Raw genomic sequence first — 20,075 nt, 5'->3', positions numbered from 1 at the left:
CTGGAAGAGGTACTGAACCACTGCAGCACTTTAGGGACAAGTTTTCAAGCACATTGTCTATGACATATGTCTAATATTTTAACTTAATTTCTCTTTATTTTATTGCAAAATTATGTATTAAGATTCATTATTAGTGGCAATCTTGGCAGAACCTTATTTCATATGCTCACCTCTTTATTCATTTAATTGCCCATTTTTTAATTTACAATTTATTTCTGTTTCACATTTATTTATGATCTGCCTATTTTCTGACAGTAATACTTCTCTTTTAATAACTAATGACTAGAAATCACTATCGTGCTTCATTAAGTGTTTCTTTGCATTTACATTTACTCAGGATTTTAAACAGACACATTAACCAGAATTTCTGACACAGATTAAAGTGACCAACTCTGTGAATGAAGGCGGCATTAAATTGATTTTTGGATCACGACTACTGACCAGATATTTCTTTGTTGTGTCACTGGCATGGTAAGTCTGAAAGAATGGGAAACATTGTATAATGGTATAATGTATCATTTGTAGTCACCTTATGGTTTGTACAAGTATTTGTAAAATCTTCATTGCACTTAATCATATTGCTAATAGTCAGATGCTGCAGATTCATCATAAATCTGGAATCATGAAGCAATTGTTTTCCAGTTTTGGTGTAAATTCAAGACTTCCGAATGACTAATCTGATATTCTCTCTCTCTCTCTCTTTTTTTTTTTAAGGTTTTCACTGAACCTTTCCATCTACTCCCTATATTTTGACATGGCAAACCTGGGCTTGAGCATATTTGTGACACAGCTCCTTTTTGGTGTTTTTGAAGTACCCGCTCTTTTACTCTCCATGTGGCTGTTGGAGATTTTGGGGAGAAAAATATTATTCACAGCAGTCCTTCTGATTGGAGGACTCTGTTCCATGCTGATCCTGGCTGTTCCTGAAAGTAAGCCTTTTGGTTTGGTTTGTAAAATTACTGTTTCATTTTTTCCCAAGTTTAAATTTCTTTTCTTTTGTTTCCCTTCAGGTTATCCCACTGCTTCTACATGTTTAGTGGTTGCATCACGTGTCTGCATGATATTTATGGCTGCTGTTGTTGCTGTCTATATGCAGGAGTTGTTTCCGACATCGGTTAGGTAGGTGTTCACAGTTTGTATTCTGGTGTCTGTTGATGAGAACTTTCCAGAAAAGTGTGAAAGATTATATAAAAATAAAGCAAATAACTAATCAGATAGATATTGTGCTGTATGATCTCCCTTTTCCAGGCAATCAGCGACAGCTTTAGGATCCATGGTATCAAAAGTAGGTTCTATACTGGCTCCACTGCTGAACATGTTGTCCATGTACCACTGGGCCATACCAATCTCAGTCCTCAGCAGCTTCACCATCATCAGCGGAGCTCTCGGCCTCCTGCTTCCTGAGACCAGAAACAAAGAGCTTCCAGAAACAGTCAGTGACGCCGAGGGCAACAGGTATGCAAGCAGCAAGCAAGCAGACCTGGTTCAACTCCGAACGCCTTTATCAAAGCCATGAACATGTGTGACCTGTATTATCTGTGCTTGTTAAAGACATGAATAACACTCTGTTGCTGTTCCTGTTCTGTGTAACTAATAAACCTCTTTGCATTTGGTTTCCCCACAGAAGTCAGACTACCCTGAGGAGCAAAAATCAGTCAGACGAACCTCCACACAGCCCTTCAACCAAGTTGTAGTAATGTTTGTCTGCTGGTCTTGTTCTCTTTGATCCATTACTCTATTGTCATTAAGAGTAGATGATTATGATTCTTACAGAACAAATTCTTATTTTCTTCATTTTGAGAGCTCAACTGAATCCCAGAGAACCATCAAATGTTCACTTATGCAAGAAAAATCAAACTGATTCAAACATTGCCTTGAAATTTCTAATCATGCTCCACAAACCAAGTGTCACTGCTCTGCACAGCTCTGCCTTTAGAACAAACATGGATTGTGGTTTTTTTTTTTTTTTGTACTGGCTTTTTACTTCAGGCATCTAAAAATGTGACAACTTTTTTTTTTTTTTTTTACTGTTTTATTGTAAAAATGTTTGTGGGTTACGATTAGATTAGAACATACACAACATGTATTTGTCCCCTGTCTGCAGGACTGACTTCTAACCCTTTACCAGGAATGCTGAAATAATGATATCAGTGCTTGTATGACAAGATGAATGATTCTTGTAATATTTGCAGTTATCCTGCCAACGAATTAAAAACTGTCATTTGACCGCTTGTCACGACAATTATTGTATTGAATTGTTTGCTTATTTGATTTACCTTCAATAGACACTGTCGCACATTCAACATATTATTGCCTATGTTAATAAATATGTTTGCAAGAGCTGTCAATTCAAAAGTTTCACAGTGCTCTGTGTGATGACATTTTAAATCCAAAAGGTCAAAGATCAATTTCACCGGGACATTATATTGCAGGGCTCCAAATTGCAACTTTTTTATTTGGAGCGTGCGAGAAATAAATTCAAGGTCGCATTGTGTTAGTACATGATGTACATGTGTCGGTTCAGGCAGTGACTGTATTAAGCACGGTGGTGAAAGTACAACTTTTATAACTCTGGTGTCCATCAGTATTTACACTCAAATGGGCTCTAAGCTTGCCCTTTAACAGACTTGATGTCCTTCATCATTCAGCCATCCATCTTGCCACCAGTGCACCTTTCTCCACCCTCCATTGTGACCTTTACAAACTGGTCCCTCCCTTTACACCAGGTGACTCCAACATTGGCTTTTACTCATCTACAAGATCCTGTCACAAGGTTCTTTTCTAGGCCCTACTCTGTTCTCCCTTTATATGCTGCACTTGGATCAGTCATAGCAAAACATAATCTGTCTTTCCACTGTTATGTGGATGACGTTCAGATTTACTTACCAACAGAAAATGATTCATGAAGAAATGTTACTAACTGTACATTAAGGAGTGGCTGTCATCTAACTTTTTACTTTTAAATGAGGATAAAACTGAATGCATTGTGTTTGGGGCTACTTGAAATTTAACAAATTGACACAGTAGCCAGAGCAAGTTTTTTTTAGCTTCAACTTTTAGCCAAAATCAAGCCTTCTTGTAACCATACCGACCTTGAGAAAGCTATTCATGCATTTATCAGTTCAAGACTGGACTAGTACAATGTACTTTATACTGGCATCTTCCTGTCTTCCTTCAGCTCCTTGGTTTTACTGATGTTCAGCATCAGGTTGTTGGTCTGACACCACCATGATGGTTGCAATTGGATCCTCAGCTGAAATGCTGTATCGCAAGTTGCTTCAAAACTTGGGCTCAATGTCCTCTGTAAAAACCATAGCGAGATGCGATGAATGTAGGTCAGATTAGAATCTAGGTCAAGGCCAATCTTTAAGATTCTTTGAAGTACCGAGCTGCAATTTACATCATGCCAGCTCAGACTTTGTAGCTTTGTTTGAAAACTTTTCGAGACACCAAAATTCAGAAATTAACTGCACAGGGACAGCACTTTAATGTGAACACTTAACTCTTTTCTTACATAATTTAGTGTTTATCTCAGACCTGTGTTTGGCAGTCACTACTCACCATGAGCCTCTGGAAACTGATTAACTTTTATTGACTGGGTATTGGCGAAACCTGAGGTACAGTCTTTTGAAACAGACATTAGTAAGTTAACCAACATCAAGATGGCAGACTTTGGAGAGATTCTCAGGAACATTGGAGAATTTGGATTATTCCAGAAGATAAATCTGATTGCACTTTGCTTTCCAAACATAATTCAGTCTTTTACAGTTGCAAGTTTACTTTTTGTCGAGTTCGATCCAGATCGACACTGTAACACAGACTGGATCCTCAGTGCTGGTCCTAATCTGACCACAGAGGAGCAGCTGAACCTGACTCTGCCTCGGGAGGAGGACGGGAGCTTCAGCAGGTGTCGGATGTTCGTCCCTGTGGACTGGGACATCGATGACATCAGGGAGAATGGACTCAGTGAGACCAGTGGGTGTGTGAATGGATGGGTGTATGGAAACATGCTGTATGAAACCACCATAGTCACTGATGTAAGTGCTGACAAACTGACATTGTTTCTCAGTTAATTATAACCTTCAACTGAACATTCTTTTCTATTTAAAATGTTCACAGTTTGATCTGGTCTGTGATCGGGGTAACATGGTGCAAGTGTTACAAACAGTGTTTATGGCTGGAATGGTTCTTGGTTTCCTCATCTTTGGACCTGCTGCTGAATCGTAAGTGTATTTCGGTCAAGAATGATGCGTTTCAGTCTATGATACAAACATATAGTTTCTTTTTCTGTATATGATTTTAAATATTTTAACCAATATGCAATTCAAAACAATTCATACTGTAGACCAGAGCAAAAGAAACATTTTGCAATCCAAGATATGTCGACTTGAATTCATTATCTCACAGCTGATGGTGTCTAAATTCAATGTGGATATGTTGTATAACTCAACTGACATATAGTCATGGAAAAAAAATTCTTGGACTGCCCTTGTTTTCTTTAATTTCTTGTTTGTTGTAATACCTGGTACCATGAAAGGTGTATTACCCGAAGAATACAATGAACACGGCAAAAAATGTAACTGATTACAAAATACTTGATGTCCTATTTGACATGCTTAAGCTTCATTGTACTCCCAGGGTATATAAACCTGTGGAAAATCATGAAATGCAAGCCAAACCACAAGCCCAAAACCAAAACAAATTTGTTTGAATTTTTGCAACAAGAATGGGCTCCTGTAACAGCAGAACAATGTCAGAAGCTGGTAGAGAGCATGCCCACAGGATGCAGTCATCAAAAACAATGGCTCTGCAATCAAGTACTAACTCCTGTGTGTATCATGTGCCATAGCTATTGATGTAAGAACTTAAAAGATTTATTTAGGCTATTGTCAAAAAAACCCCGTGGAAAATGGCTCGATATCAGCTCGTAAATTAAACACTTATGAGCTATTTTTGTTGTGATCATTATATTTGTCTAAACAAATGTATCATTAGTTGTACCAGACATTAAAATGAACAGGAAACTAAAGAAAACAAGGGTCTAATATTTTTTTCAATAACTGTATATGATAGATATGCGTATTTGCTTTAATCCTGAGAATTGGTTACCATTTCTGAATGTCAAACATGAATCTAGCTTAAAGAATGGAAGTCAATTAGTCTGACACCCTTCAAATGTAACAACATTTGTCTAACAACTAATTGTGACCATAAAAAGAGTCACTCTGAGGTGTTTGCTACACATAACAGAATATAATCACAATTTTACAACTAATCCTTTTCCAGTAAACCTGACCCAGTATGTAAATGGTTTTAGGTCAATGTGAAACCTATGATGGCAATGAAAGTTTGCAGAAGCTTTGCTAAATCACTTCACAGACCAATGTCGGTCCCGGTAGTATGAATTTTCCCAAAACCTTGAAATACTTCAGGCATGTATCCATGAACACACGTCCCTGAAAATGCAGTTTTATGAAACTGTTGTTGTGTTGAATTGGTTAGGTATTGTCTATATCATGTGTCATTCAAGACATCCTCAGCAGAGATGAAATCATGCTTTTAGCTCATGGTTAAAGCCTTTTCTGTCTTTTTTTTTGCAGGTTCGGTCGCAAACGAGCAACTCAGATTCCAGCAGTTATGATGTTGGTGTTCATGGTGACAACAGCATTTTGCCCCAATGTCTATTTGTATTTAGTGTCCCAGTTCTTAGCTGGAATTGCATTTGGAGGATATCGAGTCAACTGTATTGTTCTGAGTATGTATCCCGAGTTTCTACATGTTTAGCTTAAGGCTGCAACTAACGACTCTTTTCATTATAGACTAATCTATTAATTGTTTTCTCAATAATTATTTAATTGTTTGTAAAATTTAAATTTAGCCCTGTGACAAACTGGCGACCTGTCCAGGGTGTCCCCTGCCTTTGCCCAAGTCAGCTGGGATCGGCCCCACCCCGCCGTGACCCTAATGAGGATAAAGCGGTGTATCGAGAATGGGTGGATGGATGGATGGATGGATAAAATTTAAATTGTGTTGAAAAGCCTATTGAAATTTTCTAAAACAAAACTCTTTTGCACAGTTAATATAACTGGGTATTTTTCTTCAATTTTTTATGCTTCTTCAGGTTACTGGGAAAAGTACTTTTTCTTTCAATACCGAGTGTAGTTTATTTCCAGTAATTTAATATTTAACATCAGTAAATCATTTCAGTTCTTCCACAATGAGTAATAATGCAAAAATTGAGTTTTGCAAATAGTTTACAAGCTAATCAAACCCACAGACTGTATATAAAAGATGGACGTAGCTTCTGGGTCGGAAAAGTGAAGTGAATGCGAAAGTGCTTTAAATCCTCATTCTTTCTAACCACCAACAGGGGGCGACTTCTTTGGTTGCAAAGCAGTCCAATTGTATGGAAGTCTAGGAGGAAATAAACCTGCCTCTGACTTGATTTGTTACCTCAGTAAACATTTTCCACATGAGTTTATAGTCTCAATTGTTAGTTTGAGGTCTGCTTTAATGCAGCATGGTCTTCATTTTGTAAATTATCTGGATGAAGTATGATCTGGACAGTCACTAGTTCACGTACCAGATGAAGAGATCATCATACAGAGGAGGCTGTCTCTGTTGCACTTCATACAGCCCTAACCCGCCTGGAGCAGCCAAACAAGGATGTCAGGATGCTCTTTGAGGATTTTAGCAGTGCCTTCAATACTGCAGTCTCCCATAAACTGGCATACAAACTCATCAACTTTGGACTCTCCACCACACTGTGCTCATGGATTATTAACTTTCTGACCAACAAGCCTCAGAATGTCAGGATGGGGAACTTGACATCCAGCACCACAACCATGAACACAGACACACCACAGGGTTGTGTGCTTAGTCTGGCACTTTTCACCCTTTTCACTATGGACTGAGTCCCCACTCACTGCTCCATCACCCCGATAAAGTTTTCCGACAATACTACGGTGGTAGGCCGTTTTAAGAAACATCACAAGACCTGGTACAGGCAGGAGTTCCAACATCTGGTAGGATGGTGTGCAGACAGTGACCTGGTCCTCAACATCACCAGAATAAAGAAAGTCATACAGTCCCCACCCCATATCAGTGGAGAAGAGGTAGAGAGGGTGGACTCAATCAATACCTTGGCATGCACATTACCAAGGATCTGACATGGACACTAAATACATTCAACCTGGTAAAAAAAAAAAGCCCAGCGGAGGATGTTCTTTCTGAGGAAGCTGAAACAGGCTGGTCTGGCTCCACAATTGCTCACAACCTTCTGCAGAAGTATCATCAAGAGCATCCTCTGCCAGGGCTGCACAGTGTGGTAGAGTGGCTGCACAGGAGAAGACAAAGAAGATTTGTGCCGGGTGGTAAATGTGGCAGAGACAATCGTGGAAGCTGAGCTCCCGGACTTGGACTCTGTGTATGCTCAGCGCAAGCGGAGAAGAGCACGGACCATCTGCATGGACATCAGCCACCTCGGACATTGCCTGTTTGTCTCACTGCTGTTGGGGAGGAGGTACCGTGCCATCAAAACATGGACTAGCAAGCTGAGGAACAGCTTTTCCCCAGAGCTGCAGCCTCTATGTCCTTGATCCTTGATTATAGTTCCATTTAGAATAAAATTGACAATAAAGCAGGGTCTGCTCTAAGGCGAGGCTTCCTTGTAACTGGCAGGTCGTCAAAGTCCAGGCATCAAAACAGTCATCAACAAACCAGTGGGAGACGTTGTGATGGTTACATGTATCTTTTCAGTGCATGACAGAGGGAGAAACCTCATCAGATGTTTCATGACTACAATAATATTCAGCCAAAGTTTAACAGGATATATACTGATTCATGGAAGTAAAATAAGTAGTTACAGCAGATAAAGAGTTCAATATTGAAACCTAACCCTTCAAGTGGTTGTTTTTCTTCTTCTATGTTGCCATGTTAATGTAATTTAACAATAACTAGTCTCATATTTTGCTTATTGCAGCCACTGAATGGATCGGGGCATCCAAAAGATCATGGGGAGTAGGTGTGACTCAGCTATTTGGTGCAATCGGACAGTGCGTCCTCGCTGGTTTTATCTATGGCATCCGGAAGTGGAGACTGGCTCAACTGATCTCAGCAACTCCCCTTGTCTTGACTGTTGTTTACATATGGTAGGCATTCTGTTCTTTTTCTTTGCCTGTTATTGTTTTATTTTGTAAATTAGAGACAACTGGAAGTGTCATATTGTCTTTAAGGTTCATTCCAGAGTCAGCCAGGTGGTTGTTAAACAGAGGGAGGACAGAAGAGGCGAAAAAGCTCATCATCAAAGCAGCAGCCATTAACAAACGCCCCATCCCAGACTCTCTGCTGGAAGAGGTACTGAACCACTGCAGCACTTTAGGGATGAGTTTTCAGGGACATTGTCTATGACATATGTCTAATATTTTAACTTCATTTCTCTTCATTTTATTTTTGCATGCCTTTTATCTCGTGTGTGAATGCTGCTGGAACATGTGAATTTTCCCACAGGCAGGAATAAAGTATCGATCTAATCTACTTTAATCTAATCAAATACCTCTCAACAATTGAAATCTCTCCATCACCAAATCATTTTAGGTCCAGTCGATGTGGTCTTCTTAAGAAATCCATTTTTTAAACAAAGTCATTTTTTTGGTCATGTAAGGACCTTAACAGCTACTTTAATTGTCGGTTTATTTTGGGATGGCCCTTTGTAATCAATCAGTCTCTGGAGGTGGGATCAACAATTACATTCCTTATGAAGACCGGTCACCCCCATTTGAAATTTCCTCCTTTTATTTCTTTTTTACCATTTAATCATATTCAATTTAAAGGGACTTTTTTAAAAGAGGAATTGCCACACAATGATGCCAGCTTATTAAAAATTTTAAACACAAAATCAGTGACTGCATGGCATGGTCATCGTTTTGAAGCATTTCGTCGATACACCTTTAGCCACAGGTACAGCTTTGAGCCTGTGTTGCTAGGTCTTAACTCCATTCATCTTTACAAAACTGTTCAAGTTCTCAGGTTACATGAGAATCATGAGTGAGCAGCCCCTTTAAAGTCCATTTACAAATTATCAATTGGATCAAGGTCTGGGCTGTGACTTGGCCAGATCATTGACCTTTCCTGTGTGGCTTTGACTGTATGCTTTGGATCATTGTCTTGTTGGAAAACAAATCTTTGTCTAAGTTGCAGTTCTCTTGCAGACTGTCTCATGTCATCCTCCAGAATGTGCCCATACTTTATTGCATTTATTTAAGTTTTCCAGGACCTGATTAGTGATGGGCGTATCGATGCCATGGTATCAATGGTATCGATTCCCACACATCACCTGTTTTGGCTTCAACTCCTCCACTAAAGTATCGATTGCTAATTAATAAATGCGAAATTAAAGTGTGTGTGTCAAGTCCCGATATTTTTAGGTAACTTATTCCAGTGTTTTGTGCCGAACCACCCCGCAGCCCGCAGCGCATTGAACTGGTCCATCCAAGTCACGTGACCAGAAGAGCCGCGAGTTGTGTGTTTACCCTACTAGCGACAACACGGCAATGAACATGCGAATTTCTGACGGAGCGAAGAAATGGCCGACAAAAAAGAGAAGCGTTGTGTGAACAAATTTTTCGCCAGCTGATAAAATTTCAGCAAAGTGTGATCTGTGTAACACAGCAGCAGCAAGAGCAATTTCTTCAAACACCTGAAGTGCGAGCATTCCGAGGCTCATGCCGAAGGCGACAAAATTCAGATTCAGAAAAGTAAAGACTAATAAAGAAATTAAAGCTAAGTAACACACACATGTGTATATATATTTATATATATATATAATAAAATATATGACAAGAGAAAAGAAAATACACAACATTACACACATTAACCAGTTGTTCTGCCACAGATAAAAGTGACCAACTCTGTGAATGAAGGCGGCATTAAATTGATTTTTGGATCACGACTACTGACCAGATATTTCTTTGTTGTGTCACTGGCATGGTAAGTCTGAAAGATTGGGAAACATTGTATAATGGTATAATGTATCATTTGTAGTCACCTTATGGTTTGTACAAGTATTTGTAAAATCTTCATTGCACTTAATCATATTGCTAATAGTCAGATGCTGCAGATTTATCATAAATCTGGAATCATGAAGCAATAGTTTTCCAGTTTTGGTGTAAATTCAAGACTTCCGAATGACTTATCTGATCGTCTCTCTCTTTTTTTAAGGTTTTCACTGAACATTTCCATCTTCTCCCTGTATTTTAACATGGCAAACCTGGGCTTGAGCATATTTGTGACACAGCTCCTTTTTGGTGTTTTTGAAGTACCCGCTCTTTTACTCTCCATGTGGCTGTTGGAGATTTTGGGGAGAAAAATATTATTCACAGCAGTCCTTCTGATTGGAGGACTCTGTTCCATGCTGATCCTGGCTGTTCCTGAAAGTAAGCCTTTTGGTTTGGTTTGGACATTTTTTTTTTTTTTTTTCAAAATCTAATTTTATTTTCTTTTGTTTCCCCTTCAGGTTATCCCACTGCTTCTACATGTTTAGCTGTTGCATCACGTGTCTGCATGATATTTATGGCTTCTGTTTGTGCTGTCTATATGCAGGAGTTGTTTCCGACATCAGTTAGGTAGGTGTTCACAGTTTGTATTCTGGTGTCTGTTGATAAGAATTTTCCACAGAAGTTTGAAAGATCATGTAAAAATAAAGCAAATCACTAATAAGAGAGATAATGTGCTGTATGATCTCCCTTTTTCAGACAATCAGCAACAGCTTTAGGATCCATGGCAGGGAAAGTAGGTTCTATACTGGCTCCACTGCTGAACATGTTGTCCGTGTACCACTGGGCCATACCAATCTCAGTCCTCAGCAGCGTCACCATCATCAGCGGAGCTCTCGGCCTCCTGCTTCCTGAGACCAGAAACAAAGAGCTTCCAGAAACAGCCAGTGACGCTGAGGGCAACAGGTATGCAAGCAGCAAGCAAGCAGACCTGGTTCAACTCCGAACGCCTTTATCAAAGCCATGAACATGTGTGACCTGTGTTATCTGTGCTTGTTAGTGAAGTGTGCAATATAACAACTCCTGAAACTCTTTCACTGTATGTGTAAATTTGTAAGTCTATTTACTTTGTGTGGGACGGAGGTTCAGCAGGAAAAATGCTGTTGACAGCACATTTTTAAGTTAAATGTGAATGTTTAAGTCTCATGTTGGGATTCTTAATTTCAGCTAAGCATGAAAAGTGTTATATACAGCACAAAGTTATACTTTTAAGTTTTAGGTGAAGTCACAAATATCTTGAGTTTTTCTATTGTTTTTTTTCGAAATGTAAACTAACCTAACATGAAAAGGTTAAAGCCCAAGAATATAGAAAGCTTGTTCATAAAGTGGCAGAGAAAGACATGAATAACACCCTTTTGCTGTTCCTGTTCAGTGTAACTAATAAACCTCTTTGTATTGGGCTTCCCTACAGAAGTCAGACTACCCTGAGGAGCAAAAATCAGTCACACAAACCTCCACACAGCCCTTCAACCAAGTTGTAGTAATGTTTGTCTGCTGGTCTTCTTGTCCTCTTGGGTCCATAATCAAGTTACTGCTACTACTCTATTGTCATTAAGGGTAGATGTTCATGATTTTTACAAAACAAATTCTTATTTTCTTCATTTTGAGAGCTCAACTGAATAACAGAGAACCATCAAATTTTCACTTACACAAGAAGGATCAAACTGATTTAAACTTTGCCATGAAACTTCTAATCATGCACTGTATTACTTTTTTCTTTTCCTGGCCACAAATCAAATGTCAGACATCTGTAAAAATGTTTTTACGTTCAGATTAGATTAAAACATGCAAAACATGTAAACGTCCTATGTCTGCAGGACTGACTTCTGACCCTTTACCAGGAATGTTAAAAATAAAAATGATATTGGTGCTTGTGTGGCAACATGAATGATTCTTGTAATATTTGCAGTTATCTGGCCCACTAATTACAAACACTTTGACAGCTTGTGTTATGTGACTATAGTTATTGGACTGAATTGTTTACCTAATTTACTTTGAATAGACACTGTACCACATTCAAGATTTTATTGAGTATGTTAATAAATATGTTTGCAAGAGCTGTCAATTGAAAACTTTCACAGTGCTTTGTGTGACAGCATTTTAAATCTAAAAAGTAGAAGGTCAGCTTCACTGGGACATTATAGTGCAAGGTTCCAGACTGTGATGCTCTATTAGAGTGTGCGGGTTAAAAAATCAAATAGTGGCATTGTGCTGGTAAGCTGTATTTGTGTCGGTACAGGCAGTGACTGTGTTAAACAACTTTTATGACTTTGGTCAATGTTGGTCAAGGTGAAGGTTTTAATGTATGTTAGGTTTTACTACTGTGTTTACAACAGATAACAGGGTGTGCTTTCTTCACTTCTCTGCCACCTCAGGCAGAGACATGAGGGAAATATAATAAAATATAATATGGACAGTCCAAGAAGAGGCCTCAGACGGTTCTTTAACCCCCAGCAACGCTGTTTTAGTCATAATGTGTGGCTTACTTGCTTTATTCTATTTTATATTATTAGTTTATGTATGTCACATTTTCTGATAAGTTTACAATTTGAGTAAATGTTCATTATAGAAAATGTATCAGGATAAACACCTGAATGTGTTTTTTGATGTTTTCTTTCAAGAAGTCTGACAATGGCCTGCCCAATAACAAAAAATCTGTTTTTGCCTCCATGTAATATTTCACCCTGATTGTTTGTCAGTATTGAGTCACAGGGGTTCAAAATGTTTTATCCATTTAATTCCAATTAGCTAGATGTTTTTTGGTTATGTGGATAAGACTTTTTCTTAATATGTGACACTATAGTACTCTGACACACAAACAATTTTGTGAACTTTGCTTATTTAAATAGTCGGTGATAACAAAATGCATAGTCATAGTTGTAATCAATCAAAACTTACTCCGTCACACTGGGCAACACTCGACTCATTGCTTTTTCATTTATGACATTAGATGTGCTTTATTTTGCCAGATGCCCCCAGTAGATCTACCACATAACCTATGTTTCCAGTGTTAGGCTAAGCTAACTAGCTTCTGGCTTCATATTTCTTTATAGCTCTGGAGAGATATCAGTCTTCTATCTACCTTGTTTTCTGCAAAGTACAGAGTGACACAGGAAAAGTCATCAGCCAGAACTGCCTCGGTTCTTAAAGTAATCATTTTATTACAGATTATTCATTGATGAACACATTGTATAGAAGGGCATTTTTAAGACTTTATTTCTCGAAGCTATACAGAAAATTTCAAACTCAATATACATCGAGTTAGCACTTTTGAATAAAATGGCAGTTGACAATTAGTTTTAGATTTGATTCATATATAACATGCCTAAAAAAACTGAGCATAAAGGTTGCAAAAAATGTTAATCAGTGTTTTTCAAAAGCCAAGATGACAAATGTCTCTGAAAGCTGGAATCAAAAAACATCTACTTGAGCTAGTTAATCAAATATCTGAATAGTTTGCTTTTAATTTAATAGTTGACAGCTTATTAGTTAATTCTTGCAGACCTAATTTTGACTTCTTAATTTCCTCACCTTTATGCTCAGGCAAAGTCTCACAGTAAATGTTCAGTTATTCAGAAAACATTACATCGTCTGTTTGTCTTTAAGTTCATTTTGACAGAAAATCAAATGATAAAATTCATTAATCTTGTAGAAATATTCATAAGATGGATAGCCTATTTACCACATAAATTTAAACATAAATGTTACAATAGCATTTGATGCAGATTTCATAATAAAATTCAATGTGAGTGAAAACAATATTAGTTGCGTTTTTGGTAACCAATTAAATGTTTAGCATTTTGTTATATCTATGCACTTGAATCAGTCCTTCTTTTATTTAAAAAAAGTAGAACATCATTAAAACAGTCTACCCAAGCAAATCATCCATCCAGCTATTGTTCTCTGTTTTTTGCTCAGTACTGTTGTTTTCGCTCACCACAAGACTGCCCACTAATACATTTGCATTACTTGGTTCAGATAATGGCAGCAGTTGTTCTGATGCAAAAATGTCACCGTTAAAAAGATCCATCTGAGCTGATGGAGCAGAAGAAGAAGGAACATCAGAACCAAATAAATTATTCAGTAAATCAGAGTCAGTATTCTGACCAATGGCTGGACTGTTTGACTGCAGTATTAACACATCTGCACTGCTTGAGACATCACTTATTCCAAAGATGTCATCAGTCAAGGCAGATGACTGATTTGTGGACGTATCGCCTTCTGCTTGAGGAATATTAACAGCAGGAGACTGAGTGAACAGGTGGTCATTTGAGCTGAATATGTCAAAGTTAAAGTCCTCCTTACTTGTCTGGTTGTCTGCAACGAAAGGATCCAAGTCCTGCTGTTTTGTGTGGTTGTCTGCACCAAAAGGATCCAACTCCTGCTGCTTTGTCTGATTGTCTGCATCGAAAGGATCCACTTCTTGTTGTTTTGTCTGGCTGCTTGCACCTGAAAGATCTATGTCCTGCTGTATTGTCTGGTTGTCTGCATCAAAAGGATCTATGTCCTGCTGTTTTGTCTGGTTGTCTGCACTGAAAGGATCCAACTCCTGCTGCTTTGTCTGATTGTCTGCACCGAAAGGATCCACTTCCTGTTGTTTTGTCTGGTTGCTTGCACCTGAAAGATCTATGTCCTGCTGTTTTGTCTGGTTGTCTGCACCAAAAGAATCTATGTACGGCCGTATTGTCTGGTTGTCTGCACCAAAAGGATCCAAGTCCTGCTGTTTTGTCTGGTTGTCTGCACCAAAAAGATCTACGTCCTGCTGCTTTGCCTGGTTGTCTGTATCAAAAGGATCTATGTCCTGCTGTTTTGTCTGATTGTCTGCAATGAAAGGATCTATGTCCTGCTGCTTTGTCTGATTGTCTGCAATGAAAGGATCTATGTCCTGCTGCTTTGCCTGGTTGTCAGCACTGAAAGGATCCAACTCCTGCTGCTTTGTCTGATTGTCTGCACCGAAAGGATCCATCTCCTGTTGTTTTGTCTGGTTGCTTGCACCTGAAAGATCTATGTCCTGCTGTATTGTCTGGTTGTCTGCACCAAAAGGATCTATGTACTGCCGTATTGTCTGGTTGTCTGCACCAAAAGGATCCAAGTCCTGCTGTTTTGTCTGGTTGTCTGCACCAAAAGGATCTATGTGCTGCTGTTTTGTCTGGTTGTCTGCACCAAAAGGATCCAAGTCCTGCTGTTTTGCCTGGTTGTCTGCACCAAAAAGATCCGAGTCCTGCTGCTTTGCCTGGTTGTCTGCATCAAAAGGATCTATGTCCTGCTGTTTTGTCTGGTTGTCTGCAATGAAAGGCTCTCCGTCCAGCTGTTTTGTCTGGTTGTCTGCACCGAAAAGATCCAAGTTCTGCTGTTTTGTCTGGTTGTCTGCACCAAAAAGATCCAACTTCTGCTGTTTTGTGTTGTTGTCTGCACCAAAAGGATCCAAGTCCTGCTGGTTTGTCTGGTTGTCTGTGCCTGAAAGATCTACGTTCTGCTGTTTTGCCTGGTTGTCTGTGCCTGAAAGATCTACGTTCTGCTGTTTTCCCTGATTGTCTGCACCAAAAGGATCTACATCCTGCTGTTTTGCCTGGTTGTCTGCACCAAAAGGATCCAAGTCCTGCTGTTTTGTCTGGTTGTCTGTGCCTGAAAGATCTACGTTCTGCTGTTTTGCCTGATTGTCTGCACCAAAAGGATCCGAGTCCTGCTGCTTTGCCTGGTTGTCTGCATCAAAAGGATCTATGTCCTGCTGTTTTGTCTGGTTGTCTGCCATGAAAGGCTCTCCGTCCAGCTGTTTTGTCTGGTTGTCTGCACCGAAAAGATCCAAGTTCTGCTGTTTTGTCTGGTTGTCTGCACCAAAAAGATCCAAGTTCTGCTGTTTTGTGTTGTTGTCTGCACCAAAAGGATCCAAGTCCTGCTGGTTTGTCTGGTTGTCTGTGCCTGAAAGATCTACGTTCTGCTGTTTTGCCTGGTTGTCTGTGCCTGAAAGATCTACGTTCTGCTGTTTTCCCTGATTGTCTGCACCAAAAGGATTTACATCCTGCTGTTTTGCCTGGTTGTCTGCACCAAAAGGATCCAAGTCCTGCTGTTTTGTCTGGTTATCTGTGCCTGAAAGATCTACGTTCTGCTGTTTTGCCTGATTGTCTGCACCAAAAGGATCCAAGTCCTGCTGTTTTGTCTGGTTGTCTGCACCAAAAAGATCTACGTCCTGCTGTTTTGTCTGGTTGTCTGCACCTGAAGGCTCCAAGTCCTGCTGTTTTGTCTGGTTGTCTGCACCTGAAGGATCCAAGTCCTGTTGTTTTGTCTGGTTGTCTGCACCAAAAGGATCCAAGTCCTGTTGTTTTGTCTGGTTGTCTGCACCAAAAGGATCCAAGTCCTGTTGTTTTGTCTGGTTGTCTGCACTGTAAGAATCTAGATCTTGCTGTTTTGTCAGGTTTTCCGCACCGAAAAGATCTAAGTCCTGCTGTTTTGTCTGGGTGTCATTTAGAGAAGATGAAAACGCATCATCAGCGGTGTTGGATAGGTCCAAACAAATGGAGGAATCTCGTGGATGTTCATGGTTGAGAATGGCATGTGGTTCATTGCAAAGTTTTCCTTCCCCTTCATCTGATGCATCTAGCAGTTTGTTTGGTTTTTGGCCTGATTCATCTGTAATTATCTGAATGGCTAATGGGTCAGCAAGGGCTGAACTGACACTGTCTCCAGAAGTATCATCTTTAAATGGATCATTTAAAATGTCTTCACTGCTCTTCTCAGGTATCAGCTCACTGATTGACTCGTCATGCACTGTGTTCAGAGAGGGAGGATCTTCAGACTCAGTTTCAGGCTCACTGACAGACAGATCTGTAGCTTCACTGCTCTGCAAATTTGACTCTTTATCACCAGCTGTTTGATTGTCACCTGACTCACGAGCAGGTATCTGAGGGAGGTTGGATGGCTCTGTAGATCTGCAGTTACTATCTAGTGTGTTGGGCTCGGAAGGCTGTGACTTCACCTTGGTATTGTTCTGAACATCTGGTTCCAGAGGTGAGACCTGAGATTTGTCTTTTTCTTTTTGCATCTCTTTTGTCTCTTTTTCCTTTCCTGTGTTCTTGTCATCAGCATGTGTTTTTTTGTTCCTTTCATCTGCTGTTTTTTTGGTCTCCTCGGTTTTCTCTGAAGATGTCTGAAACAGCCTCCCCAGAAGTCCACCACTAGTTTTGACTTCAGGTTTCTTGCCGTCCTTCGGTTCAGCCTTGTTTGTCTTGTCGCTTCCACTCGATGTGAAGAACTTTGACAAAGGACTCTTTCCTTTGGACCAGGATCCCAGTTTGGTTTTAGTTTTGTCAGCCTGTTTAGAAGAACCTTTTAGAGAATTTGTTCTTGCAAGAGGCTTCTTCTGATCACCGCTGTTTCCTTGGTCATTGATTGAATCAGTCTTTTCCAACTGGTTTTCATTCTTTTGAAGACTGAACTCCACTATGGTCACATTTCTTGCTGGACTTTGTGGAATATTTAGATTTTCTGACTCACATGCATTCACGAAGTTTCTTGGTGGGACATCTGGCTTCTCAACTGGCTCCTGTTGCATCATGATGTCCTGAGTTGAACTAAAACTTTGAGTGTGAAGTGATTCATCAACCTTCTCTTTGTTCGGAGTTGTAATCTCAGTCTGTGGAATCTCTTGACTGTTTTTCTCTTTAACATCACTCTCCTGGTTTGATTTACTTGTTGTTTCTTCTTGGCATTTACGTTCAGGGATTTCAAGGTAGATCTCTCTTTCTTGACATTCTCCACTGATCTCAGATGTTAAACGATCAACATTTGTGTTGTCGCTGATTGCTGTTACTTCACTTTGTTCAGGTTGATCTGACAGCATGTTATTTTCAGCTTCTGAGCTTGATTTAGAGGGCTGGTCATTCTGAGTCACATCAACATGCGGAGAAAACCGTACAGATTTACGAACTTTATTTGGATCCAACCTGTTAGGGGTTGAACTGTTTGTTTTCGTGGCGGGTGTAACACCTGACTGAAGTGTTTTTTGGCTCATGACAGAAATACTATTCTCTGAGCTCTTGACTTGGAAATGGCCTGTCTTAAGGCTTGTTTTCTCTATGGGTAATTTCTCAGCTGAGACAAAGCCTGCTATCTTCGATTTTTCCTTCACTGCCTTAGTTCTCATATCTATTTTGTAGTTGAGTTTGTCATTTTTCTGATTCTCTGAAAAGCTCTTAGTGACTGCAGCTGCTTTGTCGAACTCAGATATCTTGTTTTTCAGAGATGATGCATATGTTTGCTGTGTCAGATTAACCTCATTGTCCTTCTTCTCTGGGGGCCAGCTCATTTTCAATTTCCCCTTAAATTCCGTGCCATTTTTATTTCCTGACTCTTTTGCAGGTAACTTTATGGCATCAGCAGATGACTCTGTGGAGGTGACCGTAGTGCTTAGTTTGGGTTTTGTCACTTTGGGAGTGGATTTGGCATCTGGCTCATCTGTTCCAGATTTTTTCAGAGACGATGCTCTTGTTTGTTGTGTCAGATTAAGCCCACTGTTCTTCTTCTCTGGGGGCCAGCTCATTTTCAGTTTCCCCTTAAATTCAGTACCGCTTTTACTTCCTGACTCTTTTGCAGGTAACTTTATGGCTTCAGTGGGAGACTCTCTGGAGGTGACAGTAGTGCTTAGTTTGGGTTTTGTTATTTTGGGAGTGGATTTGGCATCTGGCTCATCTGTTCCTTTATTCTTCTGAAGCCAGTGGTTTTTGTGTTGCATGTGGCCAAATCCCTCATCATAGTTTCCTTTTCTTTTAAACAACTGTTGGTAGTGAGAAATGCAGTAGAACTCTCCATAAAGAGATGAATAGTTGGTGAGGCTGCAATGAAATGATACAAAGTCAAAATATAAAATCTGACAATGAGTAATTTGTTCTACTATATAATTTGTTATTTGTACTAGAACAGTGGCTGTGAATGATTTCAATGCATTAAGGGGAATTAATCACATTTTCTGAATTAAATCCACCCATAATGGTTTCACTAATGAAAGCTAATATTAGATCTTTTTATCTTGGTGTGCTTTAGTGAGTACATTTCTGTTGATCGTGTTAAAAAATATCTTACCTGAGCTTCTTCCTACAGTGCTTGCAGCAGAAACAGGTGCTGTGCAGGATAAGTTTGTTGGCCACCATTTTTTCCATCGGATAGACGGGTGTCAAACATGCAGAACACATCTCCTTGGCAGGTGACTGGAACTGTGATGATGAAAATAAGTTTGGCTTGAGGTAAAGTGATATTACACATTTGACACTACAAGATCTTTCTGCTTGGTTTTATTACTTCTGTCACACTGGGATGAGTTATTTAACAAATTACACACAGTAGAATGGAGCATGAGCTTGCACTTGAAATTATCTTTTTAAAATGTAGTAATCTCCCTTCTGAGGCACTGAAGTATCACAATTCCAAATACAGCTCTTAATCTGAGACGTCTTTGTTCTCATTGACTGGCAGATCTTTAGTCAGTAAGCAGATACCCAGACACTTAGAACAAGTATTGAACCCTCTATTAAGGACAGCATCAGTGAGGCATAAAAAGCCATTGAAGCCAGTGTTCGAGAGACACATGATTAAATTTCAATTATGTTCAGTATTTGCATGTTCAAGGTGCTGTGAACAATGGGAGGAGGGTAAGGAGAGCTTCTGAACTTTAGTAACCCAAAGGTCTGAGAGAAAACTGTCTGGTTAATCTCAGTCGGGCCTGCAGTAAGTGGGAAGTCAAGGCCAGTGCGGTCCATGTAAAGGTCTATAAGTGACCCTTAATTGGGATCACAAGCAGCAAGTGAATGAGGGGTGAATGTGAAAAATCCCCCCCCCCCTCCCCCGCACGTTCATAAATACTAATTGTTGGCCTAGTCTCAGGTAAGAGTGTGACTTCTGTGGTGCATTCAATTGTTATCTTTTAGGTGAGGAATGATAGTCTGAGAAATGTTGCCCGAGTGCAGGTAAATCTCATATTGGCCATTTCACCTCAGTTCACCTACTTAAAAAAACAAAACATGCTTGACTCTC

General features: G+C 39.6%; 2 protein-coding genes across 10 annotated transcripts in view; one reads left to right on the top strand and one right to left on the bottom strand.

Annotated features, from left to right (window-relative positions):
* The window catches only part of LOC110947774 (solute carrier family 22 member 13-like), a 46,026-nt gene that overhangs the window by 10,377 nt on the left and 15,574 nt on the right, over positions 1 to 20,075 (top strand). For 2 of the 7 annotated variants that reach the window (XR_007944310.1, XM_051953504.1), the window contains exons 1-9: positions 3,633 to 4,037; positions 4,120 to 4,223; positions 5,601 to 5,755; positions 7,982 to 8,150; positions 8,235 to 8,355; positions 9,893 to 9,987; positions 10,219 to 10,433; positions 10,514 to 10,622; positions 10,752 to 10,958. Coding sequence is in view for 5 of the 7 variants with exons in the window: in XM_051953504.1 (XP_051809464.1) it covers positions 3,663 to 4,037; positions 4,120 to 4,223; positions 5,601 to 5,755; positions 7,982 to 8,150; positions 8,235 to 8,355; positions 9,893 to 9,987; positions 10,219 to 10,433; positions 10,514 to 10,622; positions 10,752 to 10,958 (1,550 nt within the window). In the remaining 2 variants the exon portion in view is untranslated. Of the gene's footprint in view, positions 1 to 3,632; positions 4,038 to 4,119; positions 4,224 to 5,600; positions 5,756 to 7,981; positions 8,151 to 8,234; positions 8,356 to 9,669; positions 9,988 to 10,218; positions 10,434 to 10,513; positions 10,623 to 10,751; positions 11,941 to 20,075 lie in introns of those variants that run through there. The other 5 variants (XM_051953506.1, XM_051953505.1, XM_051953508.1 and 2 more) reach the window with 4 other exon arrangements.
* LOC110960373 (uncharacterized) lies at positions 1,317 to 19,377 on the bottom strand. Of its 3 annotated transcripts, none has more exons than XR_007944308.1 (3): positions 19,128 to 19,377; positions 11,031 to 18,880; positions 1,317 to 1,527 (listed from the first exon to the last, which is right to left on the bottom strand). XR_007944308.1 is itself a non-coding variant. In XM_051953492.1 (3 exons), exons 1-3 carry the CDS (start codon positions 19,235 to 19,237, stop codon positions 13,921 to 13,923), a joined length of 4,692 nt encoding a protein of 1,563 aa, XP_051809452.1. In that variant the 5' UTR covers positions 19,238 to 19,268; the 3' UTR covers positions 12,709 to 13,920. The 3 variants fall into 3 exon arrangements, 1 of the variants encoding a protein (XP_051809452.1); XR_007944309.1 differs by lacking the exon at positions 1,317 to 1,527 and adding an exon at positions 1,621 to 1,665 and having other exon boundaries at positions 11,505 to 18,880; XM_051953492.1 differs by lacking the exon at positions 1,317 to 1,527 and having other exon boundaries at positions 12,709 to 14,669; positions 15,048 to 18,880; positions 19,128 to 19,268.

Source organism: Acanthochromis polyacanthus, chromosome 9 (assembly GCF_021347895.1).
Source record: "Acanthochromis polyacanthus isolate Apoly-LR-REF ecotype Palm Island chromosome 9, KAUST_Apoly_ChrSc, whole genome shotgun sequence".
Lineage (NCBI taxonomy): Eukaryota > Metazoa > Chordata > Actinopteri > Pomacentridae > Acanthochromis > Acanthochromis polyacanthus.
The sequence above is the reverse complement of the archived record's forward strand: the minus strand, read 5'-3'. Positions and strand labels throughout refer to the sequence as shown.